Source organism: Poecilia reticulata, chromosome 6 (assembly GCF_904066995.2).
Source record: "Poecilia reticulata chromosome 6, P_reticulata-male-v2, whole genome shotgun sequence".
Lineage (NCBI taxonomy): Eukaryota > Metazoa > Chordata > Actinopteri > Cyprinodontiformes > Poeciliidae > Poecilia > Poecilia reticulata.
Window position 1 is genome coordinate 9,882,156 of NC_088835.1, and position 20,809 is coordinate 9,902,964.

The following is a 20,809-nucleotide window of genomic DNA, read 5'->3' on the forward strand; positions in this document are numbered from 1 at the left end:
AGAGAGAGAGACAGTGTGTGTGTTTGGGCTGTGATTGGGTAATCTGAATGCAGATCTGGGAGGAGTGAGCGGAATAACAGAGAGAATAAAAGAGCCGGGGATAAAAAAAAAAAAAAAAAGGGTTGGTCCAAGGAGAAGAGCCGCAACAAGAACCATGTCTCTGACTCCGAGCGCATCTGCCAGCCTGCAGCCAGCAAAGATGAAAAAAGATGAATCCTTTCTGGGGAAATTAGGAGGAACCCTGGTCCGGAAGAAACGGGCTAAAGAAGGTGAGTCGGTTTAGAGTTTTTCCTGCTTTGAGGCGTTTTTGTTGTTGTTGTTGTTGTTGTTATTGTAAAAAGTCCTCTTGTGTTTCTGTCCATGGTGCTGCAGTCACAAGAGTAGGCACGTTGTTTAAAACGCAAACACAGACGGGTTTTGATGGCGGTGAAGCTGCTAAAAGTTAACACTTCTCTGGAGGGAAACATGGGAGGCATCTATTTATATAAACAAAGACTTCATAGACGGCAAACTCCTCTGGCATTCAACATGAGGTAAAGATGTATAAATAGGTCAGATCCTCAGAGTGACCTGTTACAAGAATGCCTTTTGATAAAGATGAAGATTATTAACTTGAAGCAGTCTTTATTTTTCTTCTATTATTCTGTGAGTTTAAGCAGCTATTTTTATGTCCTTAATCCACAGAGCAGTTTGGTCAGAAGGACAGCTGCAAAGGTTTATCAACCTCAAGCTGTGTGTGTGTGTGTGTGTGTGTGTGTGTGTGTGTGTGTGTGTGTGTGTGTGTGTGTGTGTGTGTGTTTTCTCACAGCCATGTGTTTGCAATTTCCATTAGAGCAGACCCACCGGGAGGAGGTCAGAGACATTTTAATTGTTTTAGGAGGAACCCTGGATTCCAGGCTTCACCTTTCAAGGAGAATGTTCTCTCATTTGAACTTCTCTTAATGGATCAGGCAATGAAAAACCGCTTTTGTGCCGTTTAATCTTTTTTTCTTCCCCCATTTAATTTTTGCAAAGATGCTCACAATGTTGGGTTTAAAAGTGCAAACATTCCTAACGTTTAAGAAAAAGGCCATTTTCAGAAAGGTTTTAGAGGTTTTGATGTGAAGCTCAACGGTTTTTGAAATATCTAAATTGTAAGATTTGAGGAGACGGTGAAAGAAAGAGAAAAGCTCCTGGTTGTCCTTCGTCTCAAATAAAATCACCGTTGCCTAAGTTCAGATAGTACCTGATAGTTACAACTCGTATTACGATCATTTCTGATGTTCAAAAATTAAAATAGATGTTAATTTACGAAGAATTGAGTCGTATAATTGATATAAATAACTAAGAGGTCATCTCACCTCAAGCTGTTCTATGTGGATCAAACCAGCAGTTTAATCATCTGAAACGGCAAGTAACTTCAATGGATTTCAAAATAAAGAGTTTTGTCTAATCTGACTTGTGTTTCAAAACCAGTTTTGATGTATGTTTGGGATCGTTTTTCAACTTTAACACTTAGCGAGTCATCGTCCAATGACGTCAGTTTAACATCCACACAAACTTTGATCTTGTCACCCACTCAAAAAAAAGGGATTTCCAAATCTATGTATGCTGTAATAGATGTTGCTATTAATAGATGTTATTAATAGATGTTGGGAGCATCATGTTTATCTCTAGTGGTTCTAGTGATCAGACAGGATGACTGCCTCAAAAGTCTTGAGCTTCACTTTAGTTCAGTAGCTATGGATTAATAAAACCCCAGTAGGGAGTCCAACAGGACGGTGATCATAAGCAGATATAAAAACTGAGTTTGGGAGGGATAACTCAGGCTAATATTAAGCTTCTTTAAATGAATTTGACATTAAAGCTGTGGAAAATTTATAAACTGTGCTTAAAATTTAGGTCAGAGCCAAAAAAGGTCCAATATCCAACCTGAAGTATGCCAGATGTTTCACGACTGCTACAAAAAAAGTTCGGTTTCTCTTTAAGGATATGTATCTATGCTATACTTTAACTCCTTAACTTGTTTTTCTTCTTCTATAATAATACACACAAAAAAAGCAAGAAGTCAAAAATGAAAATGGACGATGAGTGCAGATGTTTTCACCATGAAAGCACCTGATGCGTTCTGCCAACCTTTTCTCTGATTTAAATCTGTTTCCGATCTCAATTTGACCAACCAGTTGAGTGCGCACCACTGATGCTGGTGATGTTTTTCTTCCTCATACCCAGGATCTTATCAGAAGTTTCTCGCCACCACAAGCTGGATCTATGTCTGCTTCATGAAAGTAGAAGTGCTTCCTTGGAAGACCTCACAAATTGTAGCTGATAAAATGCTCCAGTCAGAAAAGCTACGAACATGCATCAGCTTTAACGATGACTTCTTCTACAAATGTATTGAGATTCTCAAATGTAGTTTCTTAAATCCTCGGTTTGTCGTGTTTTCGTGACACTAGAAAGCAACGGAGTGCAAATTAGCCAAGGTATTTAAAAATGCATAAGAGTAAGTAGAATAGTTGAAAAAAGAAATCCTGTTCATCTATTTGTAACATGTCACTCTGAACTAAAATTATTCATTCAAATGATTAATAAATATTCATAAAATGTTGTGGAATAAATTAGGGCTGTTGTAAAATAATATTTTAGTAATCGAGTACTCTATAGAATATTTTTATGTTTATCCGAGGAATCTGATCTCTCTCTGCCATTCCTACCGTTCACTCCAAAACCGCCATTCCAACCCCAGAAAAGCTGTCGTAGTCCAACCATCGCACCGCAAACTTCTACAATCCTTACTTATCCCCAAAACACCGCACAATTCAACACCATGCTGCTGGCACTTCACAACAACTCGTAGGCAGAAGTGAGAGCACTGCCCTCCACAAATAATGATCTGGCCGGAACATGGTGCGCTACATAATTTAATGAAGCTTCGAGGCGGATACATTTTCCTTGAGGAATTTTAATACTCGAGGAATCATTTCAGCCCTAGAATAAATAATCCCATACTCTACAAACAGGTTGTAATTCAGCTTCAGAATCATATTTGCCAAAATAATATATATAGTTCAAACAGAAAATATGTTATTTTTATTTTTATTAGACATTTTTTATTTTTATTAGACATTTGTGCCTAATGTCGCTAATTCGCATTGTATGCAAATGTACACTAATTTCAGGTCTAGCAATCAAATTAAGAATTGTTAGTAAACGTATGACAACAAAAACACAAGCAATGTTTTTATTTAAATAATTGAACATAAATCCAGGCAATACGTTTGTCTTAAATTTGTGATATTTGTACGGACCTTCTCATTATCTGCGTGAGATGCACTCACACAGATGATGATCTCAGATCAGTTGAATGTTTAAAGAGACGGTAGCATCGTAGCTTTTGAAAGCAACGTTGCTGGCAGAAGACTGCATGCTGCCGTCCTGGGTGTGGTTCAAAGCCGACACTCAGCAGATGAGTTATGCCGTTAGAAAGGGTTGCCTCATTTTTGCTGAATAATCTCTTTCTAGTGACCACAACATATTCAGTGCTATATGCTTGTTTTACTGTGAAACGGGACAGAACATGTCACTTTTTTTTTTAGAGACTTTCGTCTCTGGTGTTTGACTCTCTCTGTGCGAAGCGATAAGCTGGAAGGAAGTCTGTGTTTCGGTGATGAGATTGGAATCAATTTGTGGGCAGACAGTGGAGTTTGTGAAAACCACAGAAAGCCATGCTGTTAATATTAAGAGAGCACCAGCGGACAAGGCAAGACTATTTTTAATACGCTGCTACTTTAGATTTTTTTTTCTGTGCGATCATGCTACAATACTATGAAACTGACTTTTTAGCCAAAATTATACTGTGAGAATCTCATGATGAACTCAGACCCGCTCAGGAACATAAGGAGAGCTCAGGAATTATAGTTTTATTGTACTTGAACATCTAGGACAATGGTTCAGAACTCCAGTCTTGGTAGGGTGCATTCACTGACCACAAAAATATTGGATATTGGGATTTCTCCTGCATCTTTTAAAATTTCAGTTGGGCCAAATAATGTTCACGTCATATAAAAGCAGCAAAGTTCTCATTCTAAATCCCTTTGTCTACAATTTACAAATGTGTCACCTTTAAGGAAACTAACGAGTAATAATAGGACTGACCACATTTTTATGGATTAAAACCTAAATTTTATGTTTAGCATTAGTGAGCAAGAGTCTCCCCGACTATCCCGTTTTTTTTGTTTTTTTATTTTTTTTTGGGTTGCAACGTTAAAAATGACCAGCATGTGACAAAAAGGGATCTGTGAGCAGAAGCTCTTTTGCTTTACCAAGCTGCCTGCCTCTCATTATTTTAGGTCACATATATTGTTATACATTAAAATATTTACTTTTTAAAGAAACTCTATAAATAGTTTTTTCAGTACGAATCCATGGTCTGCCTGGACAAATATGTTATATAAAAAAAGCGACAGGCACCTTTTCGAGGGCCGCAATTATTTTACAATCAAACAGAACAGCAGCTGATTTTACTAATTACCTCACCTCTTTCTATTTATGGGATTGCTAATCAGTGAGGTGCTGCATCATTGTTGTGAAAGCCTGCAAAGTCTTGGCTGAACACCAGACTGACAGAAGGCAGATGGACAGAAATAGAGAAAGAAAGACAGGACGATGACCAAAAACGAAGACGCAAGTAACGTGTTCATTATTGAGGAAAAGATGGAAATAGTTGGCTGGGAATGCAGCTCTGACAGAGTAGAAAGAGCGCCGAGACTGGTTAATGATGGGGCTCGACCAGTAGGTTCGCTTAAAACCACGGCTGCCATGGTAACCTCTTCACACCGTGACAGAATGTCATCTATTTATCAGGCATTCTGGCTAGGGATTAAGACAAATATTTTAAGTGCAATTTTAGCTTATGCAGGGTTTCTTTAAGACCTTTTTAAGACTATTATGGATGAAATTCAAGACTTGTATCACAACAGAAATGTGCAAAAGAAAACTGTACATTTTATACAGTAGTGCTAAGCTTTGTTGCACAGAATGTACATGTCATCACGGTGAGCCAGTGGCGAAGACAATCGTCCAGCCAACTGGGCATTTACCAATGGTTGATGCAAAAAGCTACCTTGTTAGATAAGTAGCTACCTAGGGAGCTAGTTACTTCTGCTAGTCAACAGAAGTAACTAGCTTCTGTTGACTAGCAGCTAGTTACCATTAGCCTCAACTGCCTCCAATTACAGAACCTAATCTGCATGCAACTCAAACTTTTGCCCGACTTATAAGTCGGACGAGAAAAAAAAATTATATATGCGAGATTAAATAGTCCTGCTACAAGCTTTAAGACCTGTGATCAATGTATGAGGACAATTTGAAATTTATCATTCTAAGTAAGACTTTTTAAGGATGCGTAGACACTCTATGTACTCAACAGTTCAATAAAAATCATCATGCATAAAATTAAAAAAAAAAAAAAACGAGGTCAAGCGGCCCACCAAAGTGGCCCACAGGCAAATCCCCCGCTTTCCCCGAGGAGCAGAGTGGGGAAGTCAGTTCAGATTAACAGAGCGCTGAGAGATAAAAGGGTGAACAGTGAGACATCAAGTGCATGCTCAGAGACAACTTCAAAGCCAGAAGATTCAGATCTTATGACACACAAAGGAAGGATTTATGAGCAGGAAGGAAAACACCAAAAAGAGGACCTTAAAAAGTGAAGGAATGACAGAGTGCAAAGGTTATTAGCTTGATCGAACGCAGGTCTGTCCACTTACCAGGCTTAGAGATGAGCAGAGCCACAGAGGAGTGAGAAATGCTAACTCTTACAGATGCTTTCAGATTTCTCCGTCAGACTTTCTTTTTTAATCTTAGTTAAAGCCCTGGTAGTTCTCAATGAACTTCACATCTTTACAGCTTCCTTCACTCCGAAACAATCACTTGACATGGACGTAATATTTGAAGGTTGCTATGGAGACTGGCTGATCTCTACATTAAACTCAGTGATCTTAGGAGATATGTTTTTTCTCTACATTCCCCATCAGCCTCCTCACTGTGTGTCCTCATAAACAGAAGTGATACTGAGCAGAATGCTCAGTGGAGAATGATGGGGCTGCCGTCGCATCCTGATCATTTTGACACTGTGGTTACACCCTGAATATACAATACAGTGTAGAAATAAACAGACTGGAGGATGGATGGCAACAGCATTGAGTCATTTCACTCTACATGTAAAATGCTTACTTATTTTAGTATAACTTCGTTTACACCGTATACCTAATTTAGCTTCTTACTTGAAAATTAGGTTTTGAACAGTACATGGCAGTCTTTTTTTTATGTCATTATTATTTTACTAAAAGAGGAATTTACTTAATTTGTACCTAATTTCTACTGGATTTAGTTCAGTATTATTTACTAATTCCTGAGCTTGTATTCCAATATTCAGTGGCTTGCACAAATTTATTAGAACCACAAATTTGAATGTATATATTTATTATTTTATGTGGTTGACCAGCACAGTGCTGAGTCATGAAGTGGGAGGAAAATAAGCATTTTTAAGTTTCCAAATAAACATCCATAAATAGTTGTATGCATATTCAGTCCTTTTTAAGATATAAAAAGAACTTTATTAATCCCACTGGGACTTTCCCTCAGGGAAATTGTAGCACATCTACATTGGTACCCTTAAATAAAAACAAGTTACATAATTTAAAGTGTAATATCTGCATTCAGTATAAATTAAGATATTCTCTAAAATGTATTGAGGTTTGTTAGAGAATGTTATACATTACTGTCTTTAAGCAAACATTGCTATAAGTAAACTGTTTTTGACATAATCATACCTTTACAAAACACGGTGGTGGCTGTATCATGCTGTGATGTTTATTTTGCAGAGACTGTTGTATACAAACTCGCATCTTACCTGATGTGAGTTTTTATTGTAATGCAAAAATTGAAAACCATGTCTTATACTTCCACTTCAAGCTTATGCTTGTCGACCCGTCAATCAAAAACCCGATGGGGAAATATTAGAAGCTGCAACATGATAAAACGTGGAAAAGGTAATTTGCAGGGAACTGTAATCACACCTTCGTTAAACAGAGCAAACATATTACGTCACGGGTTTAATTGTACTAGTTGTTACAAAACATAAACCTGTTCCATTCAGTTTGAATGGTGATCAGAGTTGGATTTAGATTTCAGACTTCATTGCGAACATCTAACATGTTGTTGTTGAAACGTCGTCTCACTTCCTCAAACCTTGACGGATCAAACGGAAACAAACCCTTTTTATCAGGAGCAGAAAATAAACAGATCAACCTTTTTAAAAAGAAAAAAAAAAGTTTCCCACACACATAACGGGGGAAAAAAAGCTAAATGAATTCCAGCTGTGGGGTCTGAAGTGCACAACCCACTCAGACACCATCCTCTCCTTTCTGCTCTTACTCACCGATTCCTGACTGGATGTAAATAACCGGCGCTATATTTGAGCGGCCGTCTGTCTGTCTTCTCCGTACTACGGCCTTATTTATATCCTCCCCTGTGCACCTCAGTCAAGCGGCTCTTTCCCAGCCGGAGGAGGTCGATTTCAATCTGCTTAACGCCGTTGTTTATGATGCACACAGATTACAAGCAGACCGTCTCTAATGCAAAGGGAACCTCCCTGCAGTGGTTTTGATAAATCGGCGTCATTTAACCCAGTCGTCCATGTAGAAAGAAGCTCCTTTCTTGGCTTCTGCTGGTCCAGAAGATTAATGCTCATGGCTGCGAGCTTTGTGTGTATTAAATTAAAACAAGTGGGTTAACAGGAACAGTCACAGCCCAGCTGGTTATACGAAGATATTCACGGCACTGTTCTCATGCACAGTCGATTTGCTCGTTGTAACAAGCCCATGAAATTTGCAGCAAGCGTCATTATTCACTGATATAACGCGTGTTGTGAGCGTGAGAACACCCCACACTCGGGTCTGAATTTGTGATTCAAGTACGCAGACATGTTATGGTGCGTTTTTAAAGCACAAACAGCTGCTGAATGCAGAAAATGCCTCTAGAAATAGAATTTTTTCTCATCGTTTTGGCGCCCCCTCCTGCGCGGCGCCCCTATGCAGAGCCACTTGTTGTTCTGGCTGCAGTGACATCAGTTTTTCACATTTACCTGTGGTTGTTCCTCAAAGTGCACCAAATCTCCACATCCCAGAGCCGACCTGTGCGCTCTCACCTAATTGCCTCCGGCATGGTGCGTGTCCCCTTCCTGTCTCACACACACACACACACACGCGCACACACCCCCTCCTCTGATGAACCTGTCTGGTAGCTGCGCCGCAGAGGTGGGGTGGAGAGCTGTGACAGAAATAAACACGTGATGACACCCCTGCCTCTGCTCAGTTGCACCGATCGCAACTTACTCACACACACACACACCCTGCACACAAATACTCTCAATATTTAATACCGTTCTCATTCTGTGACTAGTTCCTTCGCTTGCTCGCTGGCTCCCAGGAGGATCCGGAGTGTGTGTTTCTTTTGGGGGGGTAAAAGGGGACATGGCTGGGCTGCTGTGTGGGACTAAAAGGAAGAAGCAAGGTAATCTGATTTTGTATTTTTTTTTAAATTATTGCTGGACTATTAGGAACTTGGAAGTGGAAATGGGGAAGCGGGAGCCGTCAGTGCAGCCTTGGTTAAATGTCAGCTGTTAAGAGGAATCAGCAGCGCACTGCTTGAGTAAATGAGTTTGTTTTTTTTTTTCTTTAAACATTACGATTATTCAGATGCACCCCACATGGTTCAAAGCAGCAGTAATGCAGTGAGATGGACACGCAGGCAGGAAGCAACAATTAGGAGGAATTTTGGTCAGTCTGATGTGTAATTACTAAGCTAACTGCTGATCTATAGTACGATTAAAGGCTCGATGAGAGGGCTGGAGCAGATAGTAAATCTTTGGGGAACCTTCTTCTCCGGCTAATTCTGTTTATCTTCTCATAAGTCACCGCTTTGAGGTCGTATTACTGTTCTAGCTGTGCTATAAACACACTCCGGTTTGTTCCCTTTGACGTCCGTCTCCTCCTCCTTTGCCCTTCCAGGCTCTAGGAATAATCCAGGACTTGGATGAAACGATAGATTTGGAAGCATTGATTGCGGTTTAGCCTGTTGCAGGTTGTGCAAATTGAAAAGCGGGAGGAAAAAAAGCATTATGGCCATTAGGAGCAAGAAAGCCTTTAAATCTCCTGGAGTATCGCCGCAGTCCGTGTCCAAATGTGCCAGCAGAAATATATTCTGCTTAAAGATGGATTCACACGTGTCAAGAGTTTGTTTTTCCATGAAGAAATTTTGAAGTCATTGCGCTGCTTCCACTACCGAACAAATCCAAGGTTACAGAGAAGGTTTTCTTCTTGTTGTTGTTGATAGATTGGGCAGTAAATGTCAAGCAATCTGTTCTAAAAAAAAGGAAGTAAGAAATATGAGAAACTTTTGGAATGAAGCTCGGAGCCGAAACCAGAATAAACATTTGCCAAGTGCTCAACAAGCAAGGATGTAAATGTGATGCAAAACTAATGAGTTTGGAGATCCACATCAGGAAGAACGTGGAAATTTCACCAGATACAGTATACTCTATTCGGTTCATTTAACTTGTACTCTCACTGGCCACTTTATTGGGTACTCCCAGTGGTAGAGCTCTTTTTTTTCTTCTTTTTTTTAATCTTAGGAGCCCCATCACATATTTGTTAGCTGCACATCACTGCTTCACTGGTTCCAAAGCATCACACAGATCCTTTATTGGACTGGGATCTGGTGACTGCAGAGGCCGCAAGGAATCCATCGTCATCCATCGTCATGTTCAAGAAACCTGCTTGAGCTGATTTGAGATTTGTGACATGGAGCATTGTCCTGCTGGAAGTAGCCATCAGATGAGGAGACTGTGGTCATAAGAGACTGTGTTACACTATGGTGTTTAAACGCAGTCAGTAGCCTACTACAAACTCTGGTTTGTTTACCCGGAACGTTTGGTTCATTTGGGGAGGTGTGAATACGTAACTGAACTCTGATGTTAACCAAAAAGGTAAATTCTGGTCTCGATTCGTTGAAGTGAACTCTGGCGCAGTTCGAATGTAGATGTGAATGCCAAGTGAACTGGAGACCGCTCCGAATGCTTAAAGCGGACTACAGCACAGGGCATTCTGGGTAAATGCAACCAAAACAAACCATTGTTAATGGGAGAAATGACTTGTGATCTTTTACAAAAACAAGAGGAATCCTACAATCCTGCTGCTGTACATGCCTCCTTCAGGTGGTATCCTGTATGCCTTGGCTGTAAATCAAATCAAATTATATTTGCATAGCACATTTCAGCAGCAAGACATTTCAAAGTGCTTTACATAATTTAAAACAGAAACACGGAGTCATGTAATATTGAATAAACAGTAAAAAGTAGAGGGAGATAAAAAAAAGTGAGCGATTTCTTTGAGTCCCTATTGCCTAACATAATCTCTGCCCATTCTCCTCTGACATTAATATGCTCTTTCTTCCCAACCATTTTCTATAGCCCAGCAGTGTGAAGGTCCCAGTAGATCAGCAGTGTCTGCAGTACCTCAATTTGTGTGATTGGCCAATTTGCTATTGGTGCCAACAAGCAAACAAACCGGGGTCGATAAGTGCATCTCCATTAATTTCTTTAAGACTATTTATTTTCTATTATCTGTGGAGAAGCAACATTCAGTTTTTATGCTCCATTAATCTGGTACAACTTCCAAAAAACTGTAAAACTGCTGAAACCCTGATGAATTATTTTTCTCACTTAGAGTTGCCTTTGATTCATAATAACAGGAACATTGATTAATCGATATTTTTGATCAGCGGTCAAATATATTTGGAGCATTTCGACGATGACTTTTCACAAGATCTAAAGTTTACTGCTGCTTCATAATCAGTTTCTGCATTACGTTTTCGTGATGTAAAGCACTTTAAAACGCCTCGTTGTTGAAATGTGAATATTTAATTTGTATTTCACACAATTGGTGAAGCACCAGTAAGTAAGTCAGTACCATTGTACTTTATACAAAGTGAATACTTTGCAATTCCTCCATCTTACACTGTCATAACGATCCCCTACAGTCAATATCTACTCCACAAGTTTATTCTTTTTTTCTTTAAAATAATTTTCTTGGCTCTACTTGACAGCGAGTGGAGGGAAGTGGGACGATGTTGGGTTGTTGGCAAGTTGAGCACGCAGGCTTAAAATGACACTACCTTAGCCAATCAGAGCAATCGTTTATAGTACATGATTGGGCATGAGTTTAATGCTTAATCACCGTAGCCACATGAAGAGGATCTACATGCTATGTGGTTAGCTCATTAGTGTGCAAGAAGAGCTGAAATGGCCAACGTGTGAGTTCTGGTGTAATTTAGAATGTGTTCCCGTTTTCTCGCCAATCCTCTCTAAATGCAAATGCTTTGTGTTAATTAAATCCTCTGGATGTGTGTGTGTAATGCAGCAAACCTCAACTGAAAGTAAATCAACCTGCAGGCTGAACCCCAGTACTCAGCTGTTTGATTGTGACAAACTGGAGCTTTTTTTATTTTTTTCATATTTTGTTATGTTATAAGCAGAAAGCTTAATGTTTGCCCCCCGAGTCAGTCAGCTGCAGAACCGTCTTTTACATCAAATCAATTACAGCTACAGGTTTTTGGGGGTAAATCTCCAGATTTGCACATTTCGAAACTGAAATTGGTTTGATATTCAGTCACACTGAATAAAGAGCATCTGCGAAAAGCAACTCTCAAATCCTGCCACAGATTCCCATTTGAACTCGGATCTGAACTTTGACTGGACCGTTTTAAGACGTTAACACGCTTTTCTCTAAGCCGTTGCATCACAGCACCGGCTCGGACTCTAAACTTCATTTTCATAAACAGTATTTTGGTTTGACTTCATCGAACACGGTATAATAAAAGAAAAAACAAAGTTGTATACACGTTATATTTACACATTCAAAGGAGAAAGTAGAAGTTATTTTTACTTATTTGTAATTGTTTAAAATGCAGAAAACATTCAATGTGACTGTATATTTTATTAAATAAAGAAGTTCAATATTTGATTCCATTTCTTTTTCTACGTTGTTACATTTTTGTTCTGTACTCTTAATGATTTCAGTTTGTTTTCACCTTAAATTACACTTTTAATTTCTCTTGCTAATTTTTAATGCATGCTTGCTTTAAAAAAAATCGTCCTGATTTCTCCCCGTTGTTTCCGTCCCACCAGTGAGCGATCTCCATGAGGAGGGGAAGAACGCCATCAACGCACCGCTGCTTCCTTCAGCAACAGAAATCCATCCGGAGGACACTCTGCTGGGTATGAACGCTGTAAACGAACCATTTGGACCTGAAAAGCACCTCACACTTGCGTCCAGTTCTGTTAAATTTAGCGGTGGGTTACGGTTGGATGCTTACTGCTTCCAGTTCTTCAGACTGATTTCTGAAGGCAGTGTGTCAGAGGGTATTCAGGCCTCAAAGGTCAAGAAAATGACTCTGCTGAAACTGTTTGACAGCGGAGAAGGAGGAAGTGAAAGTGGGTGGAGTGCGGATGCCCTTGAACTCTGTAAACCGTGAAATCATCTCTGATGCATCTGAGAGGAAAGACTTGTCTCATTGATGGCTGTGAAGCTATTTTTTTTAAGGAAAACCTGTCATCATATTTATAAACTATTAATCTCACCGGTGAGAAAAGAAAAATTTCTTATTTGAATAAAAAGTTGTTATACTTTATTTAACTCATGTTTTCTGATTATAGTTTTGACATTGTTTTTCCTCGCAGAAGAAAATGCTGAAAGGATCATGCTGGACCCCACGTCAAGGGAAAACCCTAAATTTAAAGATCTCGTGAAGGTAAATGAGACCGAATGGGATTTTGTGCAGCGAAACAAAAGCTGAATATGTTCAGAGCAAAACAAAATACCCCAATCGTGCGAACGGGATCACGCAGGTGCTGATTGACTGGATCAACAGCGAGCTGGAGGAGGAGAGGATCATAGTGAAAGACCTGGAGGAGGACTGCTACGACGGGCAAGTGCTGCAGAAGCTGTTCGGTAGGAAATGGTCACATGTTTAACAGTTACAGAAAAAAGAGAATAAAACCTGAGAGGAGGTTTTATTCTCTGGTAGACTGCGTTAAGGCTCCTTTCAGTCATGCTGGTTTTCATTTCTGTTCTAAAAATGTAAAGTAGATTCATTTCTTGCTGTTCTGTTTGCCAGATGGGCACTAACAAGTCCTGGCTCCTGAAACAACAGCACAATTAGCCCCAGGATTTCTGGAAACCATTTAATTTGGAAAACTGGCAACCTGAAGTTCAAATAAATATTCTTCTCATTCAGTTAATGCATTAGCAGCTCTATTTGATTGTCTGCTGTGAAAAAATTTGATCTGTTTTAGGATGTAAAGCACCAGCATGTTTAACAGCATCCCCATATTTGTCTTTTCTATAAAATAAAGGTTTCAGAAGAAAATCAGATATTAGTAACCGTTTATCCTCTTTTTTTACCCAAAGTATTTTATTATCTTTTAGCATGAATAATTTTTTTCCCCCTTTTAAAGCACTAAACAAAGTTTTTTTTTTTTTACATTTTCATTCGTGGGGGTACATTTTTAAATATTTGTTTTAAAAACAAATTACTTGCATATATTCAGTCAAAGCTATAAAACTTATTTTTAAGCCGAAAGAGTCTAGATTCAAAAAGTTGCTCAGCATTTCTGATTGGCTGGTTGTCCGTGTTGGTTGTCAGCTTTTTTTTTGTGCACTTACACAAGTTGGCCTGCAGGTGGCTTTGTATGGAATGTCACTCTAGTCCTAAGAGTCATATAGCATAACACCCAGCTATTTACACGTAAACAAATGGCTTGTTCACTAAAATAGACAGCTGTCTATTTTAGTGAACAAGAAGTATGAAAAGAACTCTGTGTGGTTCTTGGTGATGATCACAAAACAGGAAGTATGTTCACATTTAAAGCCAAATGATCTTCAGCTGCTACCAAGACATCTTTTGGATAGCTATGTGGGATTTTTGCCCCGTTTCAAACTCCATCCTTCTTGCACCTTTTGCAGTCAAAGTCCTTTGTTGCATTTGTTCAGCTGCTGGCTACTCTTTATGTGCAGTAATATTTGAACAGACACAGATTCCACACTCCTAAACCTCTCCCTTTGTCCGTCGGTGACAGAGAAACTGTCGGGTCGGAAGCTGAACGTAGCGGAGGTCACCCAGTCGGAGATCGGACAGAAGCAGAAGCTTCAGACGGTTCTGGAGGCCGTCAACAACACGCTGAGGCCTCACGGCTGGACGCTGGAGTGGAGTGTGGACTGTGAGTTCGACACCCTTTTCAGTCCCTGACTTGAAGTCAACGCACAAAATGTATACGTACAATTTTAATGTGTGACACTTAGTCCTGTCATAATAACTAAAGTTTCTGGATGATTAATCGTCCCAGACGTTATCGCGATAAACAGTAATATAGTTGTTTTGAGACAGTTTGCCAGTAACACAATGATAATAATGGCACAGCAATGCAAGAACACATTCTCAAAGATCAATAAACTTTAAATTGTAATTAACTTTTATCACTGGAACTGGAAGACATTTTAAATATCCAAATAAATAAAAAAAACAACAGAAACAAGTAATAAAATGAGTGAAGTCTCTAGAAACAAAATTATCCTTCAGAAAAAGGTTTAGCTGAGACCAAAACTCCAATCTGAAGACTTTTACTATCCAACTTTTGGTAGGAAGAGAAAAACGATAAATTGTGAAATTGAGTTTGTTTTAATTTATGATGCGATAATTTGATTTATTGATTATTGTGGCAGGCCTAGTGAAACTGGTTAAACACAGCTGAGTGTCTTCATTTTTAAAATGACAAGTATTTCCTTCAAACACAGTTGGGCAATACCAGTATCACAAAGAACTTCCTAGATGGATACGCTTCACTGCCAAACGTATTCACTTGTCTGTCTTCACACACACATCCCGGATGAACTCGAGTAACATCCCATTAGTGATCCATAATGTATATTATGATGCCTGCCCACCCGTTTCCCACCATTTCATCGTCCGTAACGGCTTCAGTCTTTCTGGGAAAGCTTATTTTTCACGAATGTCTGACTATCCTTCCATTTGTGAGATCAGTCACTATGAGAGGCCATTTAAGCCGTAATGTATTCTTGCTACTGCATACACTTTCATACTCCCTTTCATGCATCATCATAGTCTTTCCCTAGAGAGTGTGGAGGTGTGTGAGAAAACAAGAATACACGATGGCCTCAACGGTATGAGTTCTTGCATTTTTATGCCATTACAATTATATTACTTGGAAATGGTGTCAAAACAATGTTATCGTTTATCGCAATAAGTTCTGATTATTGCGACAAGTTATCGTCCAGCAAAATTTGCTATTATGACAGGAAACTGAGCAGATGACCAAAACAAGATGTTTGGTTGTTAAAACACGGTGTTGCCATGCAACAAAGCTGGTTGGTTGCCAATACAGACAGTTGTTGCCAGATGCAAGTTTTTCAGTGAGAGATGTTAGTGAAGCTGAAGAGGGAAGACGTCAACGCTCTACACCTGGGTGTTTATGTCTCCCAACCCATGTTGCTATTGCAGAATTTGGCACATTTTTTCTGATATTGCACAGCTCTACCCAATTAAATTCATGTCAACATTAACGTGATTTTCTGTTTCATTGTCGTCTCTGCAGCGATTCATTCAAAGAACCTGGTGGCTATCGTTTACCTGCTGGTTGCTCTTGCTATGCACTTCCAGGCTCCCATCAGACTCCCTGAACACGTGACTGTGCAGGTGGTGGTGGTAAAAGTAAGGTTCCAGTCGACTTGCAGAATCACTGAAAGCACTGAAGGCTGAAATATGAATACATTTGAGTAGTAAAACTATTGATTTAAATGCTTTCTTTCAGTTTGTCTTCAGTATTTCAGTTCAGCTGGTAAAAATGCATGTCTTGCATAGACTCAATGGAGTCTAAGCTAAGCTACTGCTGCTAATACCTTCATGTCTTTCTCCATTTAACTCTGTCTATTGCTGTGACTGATGGTTGTTAACTCTTCTCGATGATTGTGGTGACATTTCTGTATGAAATGTTATGTATGAATTGTGAGTTTTTATTAGCTCTTAGCTGTAATTACTAAAATAAACAGAAATACAGTGAATGACTTGATGTACAATGAATTAAAATTCAACTTTTCACTTTATTCTGTTTATTGAGATGCATTTGCTTTTAAATTGTGCGTCGCGTACCTTACGGCTTGTTTACTGGGATGAAGGTGTAGACGTGTACATTTCTCACCGTAAGAATGGAAATCTCAACGATGCTGTTGATGCTCTTTGAGCGCCCCCAAGTGGTTATTCTGCTCATGTCTGTTCAGGCGTTGGGCATGAGATGAGTTGACAGATCCGCATTAAATGAGATGAAGTGACGTCAATAATGGGTCATTGCTGCTGTGACATTTGCATAATTTCTGGTGCAGAATTTTTTGTTTTTACATATAGAAAAAGAATTACGTATGTGACGGTATCAAATGTCCAGAAAGGTGAACCTAGAGAGCCAGTTCCAGAAATATCTTCATACTCTTAACTATACGGAATAGTGTGGCCGGGGCGTTGATATTAGAAGCAGAAACAATGTTCCTGAAATTAAAACTGTGGTTGATATTTTCCTTATCTGCAACATGAGTTACTCTCTGAAGTCTCAACTTTTATTTGTGTCCATGCAGAAGAGAGAAGGAATCCTGCAGACTGCTGTCGTGGCTAAAGAACTGACCAGCACCACAGAGTAAGAGCTACCAAGACACATTTATGAGCCTTATTGGAAGAGCTTGTTGCCTGCAGCTGAGGAACAAACAAATTAATCATCTAATTTCTCTCATTTGCTTTTTTTTTTGTTGCAGAATGATGCTGGGGCGATTTGGTAAGTTAAAGAAACCCAAAACGTTGTGTAAAAAGCTCAAACAACTAGATTGTCTTGGTAACAATTTGAATTTATCTTGTTTTGGTTCTTCTTAAATGTTAAACTAGAAGTGAACACATGCTGCTTCAGTCACAGATAAAAAAAACAAAAAACATCTTCAATCAGATAAGGATAAAACCTTTGAGTCATCACCAGTCGGTGTTTGTACCTCCTTCAAGTTGTTTTCCTTTCCAGCAGAGCGGGATGCGTTTGACACGTTGTTGGATCATGCGCCCGACAAGCTCAACGTTGTAAAAACGGTAATAAGATCTCAGCTGAACATTAGATGTCGTTTCTAAAGCTATGTTTTTATTAAAGAATGTTTTGTAAAAATGCTGAATGGCTTTGGGATTCTCCCTTCAGTCCCTCATCACCTTCGTGAACAAACATCTGAACAAGCTGAACTTGGAGGTCACTGAGCTGGAATCTCAGGTATCTTATGGATATATTTTTAAGATCACATCCTATCCAAGAAAGTCGTGTTATTTATATATTGTCAATATTTTTAAAAATATATATCGTGCTTTACAGTTTAACTGATTTCTTTCCGGTATTCTTTTGACTGGATGACATTTTTAAAGTGAATCCCTTCATGATGCGTTATGTTTAATGTGTCTGTCTATTATACATATTTATAAGATGTTTGTATTTCCTTAGTTTGCTGATGGAGTGTACCTGATTTTGCTGATGGGGCTGCTGGAAGACTATTTTGTCCCTCTCTACAACTTTTTTCTCACCCCTGAAAGCTTTGAGCAGAAGGTTGTCTCACTTATAGAAAACTAGAAATTATAGATTTACATCTATTTTTTAGATGAGAAATATTAATTGCCAGCTTTGCTCCCACTTAGGTTCACAACGTTTCATTTGCCTTTGAGCTGATGCAGGACGGAGGCCTGAAGAAACCAAAAGCAAGGCCAGAAGGTATTCCACCATTTCACCGCCTTAATATTACTGCAGATCAGAACTAAATTCTCCTTAAAAAAACAACACAATTTTAATGCCAAATAACACAAATTACATGAGTTTAACTAAAATAACTTAATATTTACTGGAGTAGTATAAACTATACCTGTTCTAATGGAAATCTGGTTTATATTAAAAAGCACAACTTTTAAGTATGGCGGAGAAACAGTGATGCTGTGGCCCCATTTCTGCAATTTGATCAAAATTTTATGGCATCTTGGACTCTTTTTTTTCTTATAGGGTCAACTTTTTGTATTACCCACTGAATAAATGTGGAAAATGTTTCACTAAATTAAAAGATTTCTGTACTTTAAGGTTGTTTTTTTTTGTTCCTTCTTTACCAGAGAAGTCAGTGAGTGTACAGGAAGCTGTTATTACCATGATCGTCCAGCAGGTGGTGACCTCGGCCTAATCTGACACCACTTGGTTAATATCCGGCTGAGCTTCTCACCCTGCTTATATAAAAGATGGCACCTCAAAACTTGGATATGACCAACTGTTATCATGTAGACTTCATTTTTAGATTTACAGTCATAAGTATAAACCTTATAATTATTTATAAGATCTTCTGATGTCATTTCGCTCTATGCAGCCATAATGTAAATGTCCTTTCTCTTTCTACAAACAAATCACTACTCAACTCTGTTCCCAACATTTACACTAATTCAGCTCATTCCAGCTCCTGCAATCTCAGCTGCTGTGATTATCTTTCATCGCAAGGTTGATTATAGGCAACAAATGAGACCCGGAACAGAGAAACGCCGACGTTAGGGTGCTAAAAGCAGGCTTCGTGCAGCAACACTGCTGTTATCTGACTGGCCTCCTGGTTAACCCAGACCCAGTTCGAATGATTAATTCAGTTTAGTGGCTTATGTCGCACACTGCGACACCTCCAAAAAAGATCAGAAACCTACTTTGTGCTTCCGGAATCCTCAGCCAGGAGTAATGCATCATACCATAATCATTTGTGAATTCTTGAGGATCTATTTTAGGCTGCGGCACTGTTCCAGAAAATTGCAAATGGCTGCTCGAAGGAAAGCAGTCCGAGGCTTTTCGCGCGCCAGACTCGAACAAGAACCTTCATGAAAGGGCAATCTAAAAGTAATTATCTCAATTGGTGCTTATGTTTCCTGCAGATGTGGTCAACCTGAACCTGAAATCCACCCTCAGAGTCCTCTACAATCTGTTCACCAACTACAAAAACTCTGACTGAACCCGTTTCCCTGGCAGTACTCTGGTCAGAGTAACTCTGAACACGCCTTAACGTCGTTAGCTCGGGCTAACGTCGTTACGGTCTGGGCTCTGGAGGACGCCACCTGAGACTTAGAGACATCATTATCTGCAATGCGAACCCCCCCGGAGGAAAGGACAGAACAAGGCTCTGAACGTTCTTCTTTAATCATCTCCAAATGTCAGTATTTATTTATTCCTTCCTCGAAAGTTATCTGCGACTTAAGAAGCAGGGCGACCTTTATGCTCTGCATTTGAATACAGCCGTCATGGGAAAATGACGACGCTGGAGAATGTTTGTGCTAAAGTGAACTAATTGCCTTCAGTGCTGAATATTTTTGCTGATATTTTCAGAACGTGTCTGGATCGTGGAATTTTTAAGCCGTTAAAATGAAACTGAAATTTGAGATAAAAATGTTTTTTCTCTTTTTTTAGTTGCAAAAAAAGCCAGAATCAGAATAGAAAAGCTTGTTGTATATTAGCTCTTATATTTGCTTAGCTTACGCAAGAATTAAACCGTTAACTCTGTGAGACGTACGAGATGCAAAGCAGTCTGTTCAAAACTTGTACTGTATGTTGTAAAAGTATGTGAATGTAATAACTGTCCTTTAAAACTCATATTTAATTAAAAATAGTACAATCAAGGCAAATCAACTTAAAAAGCTGGGTTTTTTTTATTGTTGTTGCCGTTTTGTTTTGTTTTTTTTCTTTTGGATAAAATTTTACAACTTGGTAACATATATGGGGTCAAAAATGACTGCCTAGGTCCAAAAGTATTTGGGATAACATACATGTGTCGAAATTAACGTTTATATTCTCTGAAATAAGCACAAACATGACTCTCCCGTTAAAAACCTCTTATCTGTTCAAGACGACTTCTTAGTATCATTTTTGCTTAAAGTTTTTGCTTTATCTACAAAACATTGCAGGGCTACTACTACTACTCATCTTGAACACAAAAACGTAAAGAAGATTAAAACGTTTGTCACCGTTTCTGGACTCAATATACGGATAACAAAAGAGACTGAGAGAATCAATTCCTCACGAAATACATTAAACTGTATTCTCTTGCCAGAAAATAAGGGGGATCCACCAGATTGTTTTTAAGCACAAAATTCACAGCTGATTGCCAAGTAAAGCTGAATATTTTACACAGTCATGAAGGCATCATTAATGCTAAGTTTTACAGAAACATTTGCTGCGACGCAGGCAGAATCATTAAGGCAAGGCTTTGTTTATTTCTGCAACAGTGACACACCAGAGTTAAACACTGCAAAATAAGGCTCAACTGATAAGTGTCAAATATTTCAGATGAATTAACAACATAATAAAAACGATATTTTTGATGTAAAGGAAAAACTACAAACTTTTGACAAACGTGTGCAGAGTTGAAAACTCAACTCCAAAATTATACCAAAGATGAACCCAATACAATAATTGACTCGAAGAAGAAAAAAAACACGTTAAAGGAGCAAAAATAGGACAAAAAAAAGAAGAGAAACCTAATTACATTTCTTTTCAGCTCTCGCATCCACAGACTTGTCAGGATGAGACTTTATGCAACACAGACGTGTTTCTCTGCTGTCGGAGGATGTAGGAATGCCTCAGTTTGAAATTTTCTACTTAAATAATTAGTCATGCTAACAT

At 38.9% G+C, this 20,809-nt stretch overlaps 1 protein-coding gene across 3 annotated transcripts; it reads left to right on the plus strand.

The window, feature by feature from the left end:
- On the plus strand, nucleotides 1-19,812 carry parvb (parvin, beta). 3 transcript variants are annotated; one of them, XM_008432772.3, is made up of 13 exons: nucleotides 1-269; nucleotides 12,224-12,313; nucleotides 12,776-12,846; nucleotides 12,944-13,046; nucleotides 14,174-14,314; nucleotides 15,707-15,822; nucleotides 16,737-16,795; nucleotides 16,911-16,930; nucleotides 17,165-17,229; nucleotides 17,333-17,401; nucleotides 17,627-17,728; nucleotides 17,818-17,890; nucleotides 19,069-19,812. In XM_008432772.3, the coding sequence occupies exons 1-13, from the start codon at nucleotides 155-157 to the stop codon at nucleotides 19,143-19,145; spliced, it is 1,101 nt and encodes a 366-aa protein (XP_008430994.1). In that variant the 5' UTR covers nucleotides 1-154; the 3' UTR covers nucleotides 19,146-19,812. The 3 variants fall into 3 exon arrangements, with proteins under 3 accessions (XP_008430994.1, XP_008430995.1, XP_008430996.1); XM_008432773.3 differs by having other exon boundaries at nucleotides 17,168-17,229; XM_008432774.3 differs by lacking the exon at nucleotides 1-269 and adding an exon at nucleotides 8,348-8,550.
- The last annotated feature ends 997 nt before the right edge of the window (nucleotides 19,813-20,809 follow it).

Bases quoted from the DNA above. Each gene is read 5' to 3' on its own strand.
- parvb (XM_008432772.3), top strand. From the start codon at position 155: ATGTCTCTGACTCCGAGCGCATCTGCCAGCCTGCAGCCAGCAAAGATG. The intron at 15,823-16,736 runs GTAAGGTTCCAG...GTGTCCATGCAG, and splicing joins TGCAGGTGGTGGTGGTAAAA to AAGAGAGAAGGAATCCTGCA. The intron at 17,230-17,332 runs GTAATAAGATCT...TTCTCCCTTCAG, and splicing joins AGCTCAACGTTGTAAAAACG to TCCCTCATCACCTTCGTGAA.